We start from the raw sequence: 10,654 nt of genomic DNA, 5'->3' as shown, positions 1-10,654 counted from the left end.
GGCTCTGTGGCGGGGGACAAATATCATACGCAGGGACCCCCCAGGCAAGAAGGGCCCCTCAGGACGCTGCAGTCCCCAGCTTCCCCCATACCCCTCTGTCCCAAAGCACAGCACAGCTGGGAGTGACCCTATGGAAGGGGACCCCCAGGAATCCTCAGTACCATCAGCTGCCCCAATCCCATGCCTGTCAGGAGCTGATCCTGGACCCAGTGGGAGACCCCCAGAGCCTGGGGTCCTGCCAGAGCCAGAGGCTGCAGTGCCCACCCATGCTAGCACCCACGGTCATCTCAGGGGGCTAGGGTGGCAGCCTGGGGGTGGCAGGGCTCTGGCTGCCCAGGCTAGGCTAAGAGGGATTTAGCACCAGGAATGCCCAATGCCACCAGTGTCACTCTTATGAAGGACAGATTGGCAGTCAGTGCCCTGCCCGTGCCCATCAGCACCCCTTGGGGACAAGGACACCCTGGGGGGCGGGGACATGGGCACTGCCCCTACATGGGTGACACTGCAGCTGTGCCATAGGTTCCATCCACACTGCAGTGGGCAAAGGGGGACAGAGCTGGGGAGGCGTCACTGCAGGGCTGGGGGCAGCGCCGATCTTCAGGGCACAAAGTGACACAGAGCCTGGAACATCTAAAAAAACCAAATCCTTTATTAAAACTGACCCAGTTCCCATCCCCTTGTCCGCAGCATCACACGCCATCATTCCATACCTTAAAAAATAGATAATAACCACAAAAATGCAGGCGAGGAGGTGAAGGGGCTGCACTGGGGTGGGGGGCACGGCACGGGGAAGCCCCCAAGGCACAAAAGCAGCAATAAGGCGGGGGCAGCAGCGGGCTGGGGGTCCCTAATCGTCCTCCTCACCGCCGCCGTAGAGCTCGGCCAGCTTGCGGAAGCGGCCGCCCCAGTCGTTGAGGTAGTCGTAGTCCTGGTCGCCGTCGGAGGCGGAGGAGTTGAGGGAGCTGAGCGAGGTGGCCTCCGAGCCGCTGCCCTCGTAGTCAAACACCAGCAGCGAGTCGTAGGGGGGGGCCGTGGGGTCCGTGTCGGCCGCCTTCAGGTTCTGGGGGAACAGAGGGGTCAGTGCCTGTGTCCCCTGCGCTGTCACCCCCCAGGCTCTCCAGGTCAGGACTCACCTCCTCGATGAAGGTGCCAATGTCATCGGGGTTGGCGGGGCGGGGCCGGTACTGGGGGGCTGGCAGGAGGGTGGGGGCCACGTCATTGCGGATCACCTCGGGCCGGGCGTCCAGCCCCCGGTGCAGCTGCCGCAGGTCATAGTTCTGGGGACACACACACATGGAGAGGGGCAGAGTCAGGTTGCCCATGCTGTCACCAGACCCCCGACACCCGCACACGCACCTGGTCCTCCTCGCCGCCACCCTCCTCCCCGTAGTAGAAGATGTTGTCCCTTGTGTCATCTTCAGGCAGCAGCAGTGGCTCCTTTGTCACCTTCCTCCTCCTCATGAAGAGGAGCAGCAGCAGCAGGATGACTGGAGGGGAAGAGTGCCATCAGCAGGGACACTGTGCCCAGGGCAGGGGTATCCCCACAGCCCCAGGAGCCCCACTCACGCAGCAGGGCCAGTAACGCGCCCAGGGTGGCGAGGACGAAGGGCAGGGCGGTGACAGGCTGGGGTTTCTGGGGACAGCCCTGTGCCAGCCCCTCACAGGCGCAGACCCGTGCGGTGACAATGGTCACTTGGGCTCTGCCCGGCTGGTCCAGCAGCCGCAGGTACACGCTGTAGGTGTCTGGCTCCAGTGGTGCCACCAGCTGCAGTGTCACTGTGTCACCTGTGTGAGATTGGGGGCTCATGGATGATGCACCAGGAATGCATCCGTGCCACAGCTGCCTCTGCCAAGGACCCCCCACATTATGTTCAGCCCCAGTGCAATACCTGTGTCCCCCACCTCCACAGCCCAGCTGTCCCCCGAGTCGTGGGTGAGCTCGGCGCGGAAGGGGCCGGTGTTGGGGGGCAGGTCCCGGTCGGTGATGGTGAGGAGCTGGGGCTGGGGACTGCGCTGGCAGACAGTGATGTCCCGTGGCTCAGCCTCGGGGCCATTGTCGTTCACATCGAGCAGGGTGAGGAGTAGCGTGCCCGTGCCCGTGGCCGGTGGTGAGCCTGGTGGGGACAATTATGGAGAGGGGACCCCAAACCCAGGACTCTCATGGGGTATGAGTGACTGAGCAGACACGGGGAGAGGGGGAGCCTTAAACCCCAGACTTTCCCGAGGACAGAGACTCTCTGGGCAAGGGTGGATACAGCTGGGAGTGATGAAGGAGGAGTGAGTCCCAGACCTAGGATCCTCACGGGGCTTGGGTGCCCCAGGCACGGGTGGGACCAAGCAGCCCCCGCACTGCTCCATGCTGGAGCAGGGATGTTTCCTGGTGATGGCAGCATGTGCCCCTCACGCGGGAGGGGGAACAAGGGCCCTTTCATGTCCCTCACCATCATCCACAGCCAGCAGCATGGCCATGTAGGTGCTGTTCTTGACGAAGGGGGACTCGCGGTCCAGGTGGTCCTGTGCAGTCACCAGGCCATTCTCGGGGTGCACAGCCAGCCAGCCTGCTGGGTCGTGCCCCACCACGTACCTGGGGGGGACAGGGGAGCTGGTGCTGCGGCAAGGGGCAGCAGAGACCCCCCAAACCTCCACTCCAACCCTGTCCCTGCTCACTTGATCCTCTGGCCCTGTGCTTTGTCAGGGTCCTGGGCTGTGCAGGTGGCGAGGGTCTGCCCCGGGGGCACATCCTCTGACACTGTGGCCAGCTGCACCGGTGGCACAAACACTGGGGCCTCATTGACATCCTCCACAGTGACTGTCACTGTAGCAGTGGCCATCGGCAGCTTCACAACGAAGGGGACCTCGTTGGCCACTGCCACATGGAGCACAAACTGCTGCTTGGCCTCATAGTCCAGACCCTGGGAGAGGGAGAGACACGGGCAGTGATACCAGGACAGGCAGGACCCCACTGTGGGCAGTGATGGGGTGATACGGGGTGACACAGACCTTGGCGGTGCGCAGGACACCCTCGTTGGTGGCAGGGTCGGTGGTGATGGCAAAGGCACCCCCGTCATTGCCACGGAGGATGGAGTAGACAGCTCGCCACGCCGGTGTGCCGGGCTCGTCCAGGTCGGTGACGGCCAGCCTGGCCACCTCCCGCCCGGCCACGTTCTCTGGCACGGCCACCTTGTACTGCGGGTCAGGGGCGCCATCAGCACCACGGCTCAGCAGGCACCAGGGAGGGCCACATTCAGTAGGGGGGCCCACATTACCATTTTGGGGTCAAACTCGGGGGCATTGTCATTGACATCAGCGATCTCGATGACGGCCAGCGCTGTGGTGGTCAGTCCCTCACCATCCAGGTCAGCTGCCTGCACGGTCAGGGTGTACTCCCGCACACGCTGTGGTGGACAGACAGACAGACAGACAGACACCCTGTCAGTCCCTGCTTGGGGGCTGGGACCCCTGCCCCACAGTGCTGCAGAGCCCACCTCCCGGTCGAGGCCACTGGCAATGACACTGAGGGTGCCAGTGGCCCGGTTGACAGTGAACATCTGGGGATGGGGCTCCCGTGGCTCCTGGCTGAGGATGGAGTAGGCGATGACACCATTATAGGTCTCCACTGCATCATCCGCATCCGTGGCTGTCACCTGCATGATGGAGGTGCCTGGGGATGTGGATGTCCACGTAAGTGGGAGGTTGGCGGGGACAGTGCCAGGGCTGTGCCCAGGGAACACGGCTGGTGGGATGCAGAGCTTCCCCGAGGCACACGGTCCTACCTGGCAGGGCTCCCTCTGGCACAGAGCCCCTGAACACCTCCTGCGTAAACTGAGGCTTGTTGTCATTCTGGTCTGTCACTGTCACGATAATCTCCATCGGCTCCTCCACTGGCTTCCCATTCTCGGACACGGCGTGGGAGAAGAGCTGCGGGGTGGGGTGTGAGCGGGGGCCCTGGCAGAGCACCCCAACATCCCCCTGGTGTCCCCAGGCAAGGACCTACGTGGTACTTGTCAATGTGCTCACGGTCCAGCGGCTGTGTCACTTTCATCCAGCCTGACTCCTTCTCAATGGTGAAGATGCCCTCAGGGGGGGCATCGGCACCCTGCCCTGTGATGCTATAGAAGATCTTGGTGTCTCTGTCCCGGTTGGATTTGATCTGGGAGGAGACACAGACCAAGGGGATGGGGTCAGTGTCCCCCACCCCAGCACACCCTGCCCCAATGCAGTGGGGATGCAGCCCCAGCACCCACCTCCCTGCCCAGACTGACCAGCCTCATACCTGAACCAGCTTTTTGGGGAAGGGGCCCCTCTCATTTTCAGGAACCTTGATGGGGGGGATCACCCAGTCTCTCTTCTGCCTCCTGAGAGCAGCACGAGCCCTGGGGAGCTCCTGTCGGATGGGGGGGAGTGAGGGCACAGCCGGCTGGGGGAGCAGGGGCTGGGGGATAGGCGGTGCAGCGTTACCTGCGGGGAGCGCCTGCTCTCTGCGGGAATTGGGACAGGATCTGGCTGGCCAGTGGCATACTGGGGGAAACCAGCATCTCCGGGGGGTACAGGGAACGCCCTGCCCACCCCCGGTAGCCTCACGGGGCCCCCGTCCTCCTGCACACCGACATCGGGCTCCTCCGTCTTGTATGGCCCCGCGCAGCCTCTGGAGCTCCCTGCGGGGATGAGGGGTCAGGGGGATGAAGGGGACCTGTCCCCCGACACCCTCGTGTCGCAACCACCAGCTCCAGGACCCCCAATCCCCCAGAGTCCCGAAGCGAAGTGAGGCAGGGGCCGGTAGAAGAGGGGGAGAGGACACCAGGAGCGGGGTAGGGAACACCGGGCGCCGTACGGGAGCGCAGTAGAAGTTTCGGTGGAAGTTTCGGCTTTGTTTCATAGACGATGGGAAATTCCTGGGCGGGCAGAGCCCTGCCCCAGCCCCCTCCCGGTGTGTCACCCCCTCAGGGCTCCCAACCCCCCGCGGCCAGATCATTGGGCACTGAATCTCCCTCCCCCGCCTCCCACGCTGCATCCCTCGTGCTGGACACAGCCCCGGCTCCGCACCCCCCCGGGGAAAGGATTAGGGGATTAGCGGAGCTGAGCCAGCTCCGGGCGGCCGAGCGGCCCAGGGCGGGACACGAAGTGGGGCTGGGGGGGCTGCGGAAGGCGTGGAATGGGGCAGGGAGAGCTGTGGAATGGGCGCTGTACCCCACGGCTGCTCCACACCGGAGGGAGCGAGCCCAGGGGCGACGGTGGGGCCATGTGGGGAGAAGCAACCGTGCCCCGAGGGCAGTACCGGGGCCCCTCCCAGCCACGGTGAACGCGATAAGACTTTAACGGGGCTGGTCGGGCATCAGTCACTCTGGTAAGCGGGGCACGAGGAGCCCGGGGAAGCTCCCAGCCCCGCTCCCGAGCTGTGGCATGGGTTGCTGTTCCCACCCAAGGGCCAGGCGGCACAGGGGGTACCCCACCATGTCCTCGGGGGTCACTCCATGGAGGGCTCGCTGGGTGCCAAGGTGGAGCCGCAGGTCGGTGCCCGAGCCATGGGCTGCCCACGGAGGGGGGTCGCAGTGGCATGGCCAGACCCCAGCCTGTGCCCACAGCAGGAGCCTGGCAGCGCCCACCTCCAGTCCTGGCAGGCTTAGCTGATGGGAACGGGATGTGAAAACGGGATGTGGTGTCCACAGCAGGCGGAGGTCGAGGCCCCTCCCTGGCACTTACCGCCAAGGAGAGCTTTTAAGTGCTCCCGCGGCCATTAGACGAGTGCTGGCTCCGGCCGCGTTCCCGGGCAGCCCCAATCTCCCGGGAGCCGCCGAGCGAAGAGGGCAGCGGGCCCGGGCCAAGCGCCGGCAGCGGGCCAAGAGCTGGCAGCAGCAAGACCCTGCCCAGCCTCGGGCCAGCCAGAGCCCGCACCCCACGGCCGGAGAAGGGCGGCCCTGGGGCACCAAGCCCCACTGCCAGCCCGGCGCCGGCACCCACCCTGCGGGGACCCAGCCCTGCCCGCAGCGGGCGCCCCACGGCTGGGCCAAAGGCACTGGCATCAGCGAGACCAGACGGGCACCGCCAGCCCCACGGGGCATAGCCAGCCCCACGGCCAAGCCCCACAGCCCAGGGGGGAGCACAGCCCTAGACCACAGGAGCCCAGTCAGCCCCATGGCGCAGCCCCACACTCGGGGACCCCGGCCAGCCCCACAGCCGGGGCACTGCGAGGTCCTCCCGAAAAGCAGCGGCCCCACCACCGGGGGCAAAGCGATCCTGATCCCGGCAGTGAGGGAGGCCCTGCCGCCCCTCTGGTGCTCGGAGCCCCGATCCCGGTCCCGATCGCAGCTCCAGCCCGTCCCCGAAGTGTCCCGGGGGTCCCGGAGCCGCCGCGCCCCGACGGTGCGAGTTACCTGGTGCGGGGAGCGGCCCGCGGCGCAGCCCCGGGAACACGCACGGCGGGGCCGGGGAGAGGGCGGCCGCCGGTAGGAGCGGGTAGAGGAGGAGGATGAAGATGGAGAGCGGGCAGAGCCCGGAGCGCGGCCCCCGCATGGCCCGTCCGTTGCTGCTGCCGCCGCCGCCGCTCCGGTCGCCGCCCGCCGCGTCCCGCCCCGTCCCGCCCCGCAACGCCCCAGGTGAGGCGGCGGCCGCGCAGGTACCGCCCCGCCCCGGAGAGCGGCCCCAGCGCGCCTCAGGCATCCCCCGGCAATGCCCCGGACTCCTCCATTACCCCCAGGACCCTCCTACGGGGGATTTACCCCCTACAACACCCCCGGCATTCCCCGTTACACCGCGGTACCCCTCTGGAAACCTCCGGAAACCCCCGATACAACACCCCGATTCCACACGGGCACCCCCGGTATTCCCCTGACAATCCCCAGTACCCATGTTACCTCCCAGGCACCCACCCGTCAAGATCCAGGCACAGCCCGGTACCCCCCGGGCACCACCCGGTACTGGAACCTTCAATACCCACCGGGCACACCCGGTACCCCTCTGAAATCCTCCCGTCAATCCGCAATACCTCCCGGGAACCCTGGGGCACCGCCTGGTAACTTCTTGGAAGGCCTTGGCAACCCTCGGCAATCCGCGATACCCCCCGTTAACTCCTGCTCACCCCCGGGCACCTGCCCGGTCTGCACCCATCGGTATCGGCTTGGAACCCCCTGGCGCTCACCGGTAGGGCCCGGCAATCCTCGGGCACAGTCCGCTCGCCGCGGGGCATCCGGCCTCTCCGGTCTTCCCCCCGTGGACATGCCAGGCACCTTCGTGGTCCCGCCATTTGCCCCTCCCGGTGTTCCCATGAACCTTGGCACCTCCCGCCACCGCCCCAGCAGCAACAGTCTCCCCTCCCCATCTCTCCGTGCCACCCCCGGGTGCCTCCTCCCCCTTTGCCGCCTATGGGTGCACTGGAGCTCTCGGGGGGAGCCTGTGTGTGCCCCCAGCCCCACTGGAGTTGAGGTTCCCATGGCCACCGAGGTACAGTCCCGGGGGGGTTCCTGGACTCCATTGTTTCCCCCCAGCCTCAAGCAGCATCTTGTGTGCTGGGTTCTCCCATATGGCACCCCCAGGCCCCCCCGGGGCTGGCAGCTCTGGAAAGCCGGTTCTGCTTCCTGGCCAAGGTCACTGACGCAACAGGGAAAGTTCCCAGCTGGCACCTGGGGGAAACAGCCAGTGCAGCAGCAGCCATGGCACCCTGCACCTTCACCCTCCTCCTCCTCTTGCTGGTGGGACCATCGCAGTGGTGCCGGGGGTGTTGCATGGCCACCCCCCGGAGGTTCGGGCAGAGCCGTGTCCCTCCATGGCCCTGCAGCCCCGCTCTCCATCCCACAGGGCGTGCTGATCTTCCCAGAGCACGGACACGGCCTCCGGCGGCAGAAGAGGGACTGGGTCATCCCCCCCATCAACTGCCCTGAGAATGAGCGGGGGCCCTTCCCCAAGATGGTGGCACAGGTACGTGAGCCCATGGGAACTGGGCAGGGTCCAGGGGGATCCCTGGAGAACTGGGATGCCTCTCACCCCCCTCTTCCTTCCTCGCTGCCAGATCAAATCCAACAAGGACAAGGAGACCAAGGTTTTCTACAGCATCACGGGGCAGGGAGCAGACACCATCCCTGTGGGTGTCTTCATCATTGAGCGGGAGACGGGGTGGCTGAAGGTGACAAAACCCCTGGACCGTGAGGAGAAGGATAAATATGTGGTGAGTGAGGGGGGGCGCCTGTGTCAGGACAGGGACGGTCCTGGGGACTGCACAGACACTGACTGTGCTCTTGCAGCTCTACTCCCATGCCGTGTCAGCCAACGGGCAGCCCGTGGAGGACCCCATGGAGATCATCATCACTGTCCTTGACCAGAACGACAACCGGCCCGTCTTCACTCAGACAGTTTTCCAAGGCTCTGTGCTGGAGGGAGCTGAGCCAGGTGGGACCACTGCCACCACCTGGCAGGCAGCACTGGAGGGATGTGTGACAGGTCACCAATAACCACCTGCTCCAGGCACGTCGGTCCTGCGGGTGCTGGCCACTGATGCAGACGACGCCGTGAACTCCAACAATGGCGTTGTGGTCTATTCCATCCTGAGCCAGGTGCCAGAGAAGCCCCAGCCTGGGATGTTCACCATCGACAGCCGCTCTGGGCTGATCTCCGTGGCCAAGCTGGGATTGGTGGCAGAGGTGGGCCCCAGACTCAGCCCCCATCAAACTCCTCTCCCACTTTTGGGTGACACAGCCTCTTGCCACAGGTGGTGCCTGAATACACACTGGAGATCCAGGCTACCGACCAGGAGGGATACGGGCTGCTGAACATCGCCACCGCCCGCATCACGGTGCAGGTGAGACGCTGAGCCGCCCCGGTGCCCCGGCAGTGCAGAAGGGCAGGGTGAGGCTGTGGTGAGGCTGTCAGGTGCTGGCTCCTGACAGCCCCACGTGCCCGACTGCCGCAGCACCGATGCACTCCAGGTGCTTTCCATGGTGGGAGGCGAGACTGGGACGGCAGCTGTGCTGTGGCTCCTCCTGGCCCAGTGCCCCAGCTTCCCACTGGGCTCTGGGCCACCAGCCTCAGGGCCACGGTGCTGCTGGAGAGTAGGTGCTAGTGGGGCTCCTGGGCACAGCTCCCAGTGGGAAGCCGCCCGTGCCGGCTCGGCCCAGCCAGGGAGGAGCACCCGGTTCTGCGGGAGCCCCGTGCCAGGATAGCGGCATCCAGCCGCACCAGCTCCACGGGGAGAGGCCGTGGCGCCAGGAAGGGAGGCCGGGGCCGGGGATGGCGTTTTGTGCGGAGTCACCGGCCACGGGTCCCTGGCTGAGTGGGGCAGAGGATAGCCAGGTAAGCTCAGCAGGGAGCCTCTGTGGCCCCCACGTTGGCCGGTGCTGGTGTCAGGCCGGCAGTGGGAGCTGGTCTGGCTCCAGGGAGGGTGCCTGGTCCTGCCGGCTGCTAGGACACAGCCCCAAATTGTGCTCCCACCCCAGCCTGGGAGCTCCAGGAGAAGAAGGGCCCTGGCTGCCTTCAGCAGTGCTGACCTTGATGCCAGACAGCTCCAGAGAGCCATGCAGGGTCAATGTCCTCCTGCACGTGACATTGTGGGCAGGGATGGGGCTGCTGGGATGCAGTTGCTTCCTCGTCGGGTTCAGGCTGGCTGCTGTGCCGTGCTGAGGCCCACCAGGACAGGCAGGTGAGCAGGGAGAGCAGTGCTGCCGTAAGCAGTGCCCTGCATCCTGGTGGGAACCAGCTGGCACCCACGCACAGTGGCTGCAGTGCCTGGGGCTGAGCACCATGGCATGGGAAGGATGTGAGTTTCCATATCCCAGCTCTGGGGAAGAGCGAGGTACAGGGGTTTGGCTGCAGCACAGTCAAGGAGAAGGCAGATGGTGCTGCCAGGACAGGTCCCAGCCCTGCTTTCCCCTCTGCCACAGGCTGACAGTATGTCTGAGGTGGGAAACGGCACCCTGACCACCCACGTGCTGAACACGGCCTCGGGGCTGCCGGCAGCCGGCCTTGCCATCCGCCTGGCCCGGCTGCAGGAGCCGGGGCAGCAGTGGACGGAGCTGGTACAGAGGTAGGAGAGCTGGTGGCACCAGAATGGAGCAGGGACACGGCTGCCAATGCTCTGTGAGCTTGGCCAAAGGCTCCTGGCACAACTGACTGCCCAGCCTTCACCTGGGGTTTGTTTGCTGATGGCAGGGCTGATGCTTGGGGGTACAGCTGGGGCAGGTTCTGGGGGGTGGGCAAGGCTGCATTTTGGGGTACAGCAGGACTGGCTTGGTCTGGTTTCAGGCACACAGATGCGGATGGGCGCTGCCAGCCCCTCCTGGCACCGGGACAGGCCAAGTCTGGCACCTACAAACTGCACTTTGAGACAGCTGAGTACTGGCAGGGACAGGGGCAGACCAGCTTCTACCCCTTTGTGGAGGTAAGGAGTGTGGGGAGACTGGGACAGGTGACACACAAAGTCTGGGGGCTGGGGCCAGGCTCAAGGGGCTGCACTCCCCAGGGCCTCACTATGGGAGGGGGATTCCCACTGCTGTCTCCTCACTCTCCCTCAGGTCGTCTTCATCATCACCGACCCGGCACAGAAGCTCCATGTCCCGCTGCTGATCAGCCCCTACTCCTACACAACGTACCGCGGCAGTTAGAGGGGCACAGCCTTCCCCTGGGGACACAGGAATGACGCCACTGACACTATTAAAAACTCCAGACAGCA

General features: G+C 65.5%; 2 protein-coding genes across 4 annotated transcripts; one reads left to right on the top strand and one right to left on the bottom strand.

Moving 5' to 3' along the window:
• Nucleotides 1-629: 629 nt before the first annotated feature.
• On the bottom strand, nucleotides 630-6,551 carry LOC136296014 (B-cadherin-like). Its single transcript, XM_066194792.1, has 15 exons — nucleotides 6,372-6,551; nucleotides 4,459-4,655; nucleotides 4,274-4,384; nucleotides 3,995-4,150; nucleotides 3,774-3,918; nucleotides 3,486-3,661; nucleotides 3,267-3,395; nucleotides 3,001-3,186; nucleotides 2,668-2,912; nucleotides 2,442-2,584; nucleotides 1,890-2,114; nucleotides 1,567-1,785; nucleotides 1,357-1,487; nucleotides 1,134-1,277; nucleotides 630-1,060 (listed from the first exon to the last, which is right to left on the bottom strand). Exons 1-15 carry the CDS (start codon nucleotides 6,508-6,510, stop codon nucleotides 848-850), a joined length of 2,559 nt encoding a protein of 852 aa, XP_066050889.1. The 5' UTR covers nucleotides 6,511-6,551; the 3' UTR covers nucleotides 630-847.
• Nucleotides 6,552-7,205: 654 nt separating this feature from the next.
• Nucleotides 7,206-10,649, top strand: LOC136296018 (5-hydroxyisourate hydrolase-like). 3 transcript variants are annotated; one of them, XM_066194805.1, is made up of 9 exons: nucleotides 7,206-7,437; nucleotides 7,792-7,911; nucleotides 8,003-8,158; nucleotides 8,235-8,379; nucleotides 8,455-8,630; nucleotides 8,699-8,788; nucleotides 9,867-10,009; nucleotides 10,228-10,363; nucleotides 10,497-10,649. In XM_066194805.1, the coding sequence occupies exons 1-9, from the start codon at nucleotides 7,213-7,215 to the stop codon at nucleotides 10,584-10,586; spliced, it is 1,281 nt and encodes a 426-aa protein (XP_066050902.1). In that variant the 5' UTR covers nucleotides 7,206-7,212; the 3' UTR covers nucleotides 10,587-10,649. The 3 variants fall into 3 exon arrangements, with proteins under 3 accessions (XP_066050902.1, XP_066050903.1, XP_066050904.1); XM_066194806.1 differs by lacking the exon at nucleotides 7,206-7,437 and adding an exon at nucleotides 7,582-7,685; XM_066194807.1 differs by lacking the exons at nucleotides 7,206-7,437; nucleotides 7,792-7,911; nucleotides 8,003-8,158; ... (1 more) ...; nucleotides 8,455-8,630; nucleotides 8,699-8,788 and adding an exon at nucleotides 9,081-9,279.
• The last annotated feature ends 5 nt before the right edge of the window (nucleotides 10,650-10,654 follow it).

This window comes from Chamaea fasciata, unplaced genomic scaffold (assembly GCF_029207755.1).
Source record: "Chamaea fasciata isolate MVZ Bird 193981 ecotype frontalis unplaced genomic scaffold, bChaFas1.0.hap1 SCAF_12, whole genome shotgun sequence".
NCBI classification, from domain to species: domain Eukaryota; kingdom Metazoa; phylum Chordata; class Aves; order Passeriformes; family Sylviidae; genus Chamaea; species Chamaea fasciata.
The sequence above is the reverse complement of the archived record's forward strand: the minus strand, read 5'-3'. Positions and strand labels throughout refer to the sequence as shown.

Coding starts and splice junctions, on each gene's coding strand:
- LOC136296018 (XM_066194805.1), top strand. CDS start 7,213: ATGCCAGGCACCTTCGTGGTCCCGCCATTTGCCCCTCCCGGTGTTCCC. Junction 7,438..7,791: donor AGGTTCCCATGGCCACCGAG/GTACAGTCCCGG, acceptor TCCATCCCACAG/GGCGTGCTGATCTTCCCAGA. Junction 8,159..8,234: donor AGGAGAAGGATAAATATGTG/GTGAGTGAGGGG, acceptor GTGCTCTTGCAG/CTCTACTCCCATGCCGTGTC.
- LOC136296014 (XM_066194792.1), bottom strand. CDS start 6,510: ATGCGGGGGCCGCGCTCCGGGCTCTGCCCGCTCTCCATCTTCATCCTC. Junction 2,585..2,667: donor GCACAGGGCCAGAGGATCAA/GTGAGCAGGGAC, acceptor TGTCCCCCCCAG/GTACGTGGTGGGGCACGACC. Junction 1,278..1,356: donor GTGGCGGCGAGGAGGACCAG/GTGCGTGTGCGG, acceptor GTGTGTCCCCAG/AACTATGACCTGCGGCAGCT.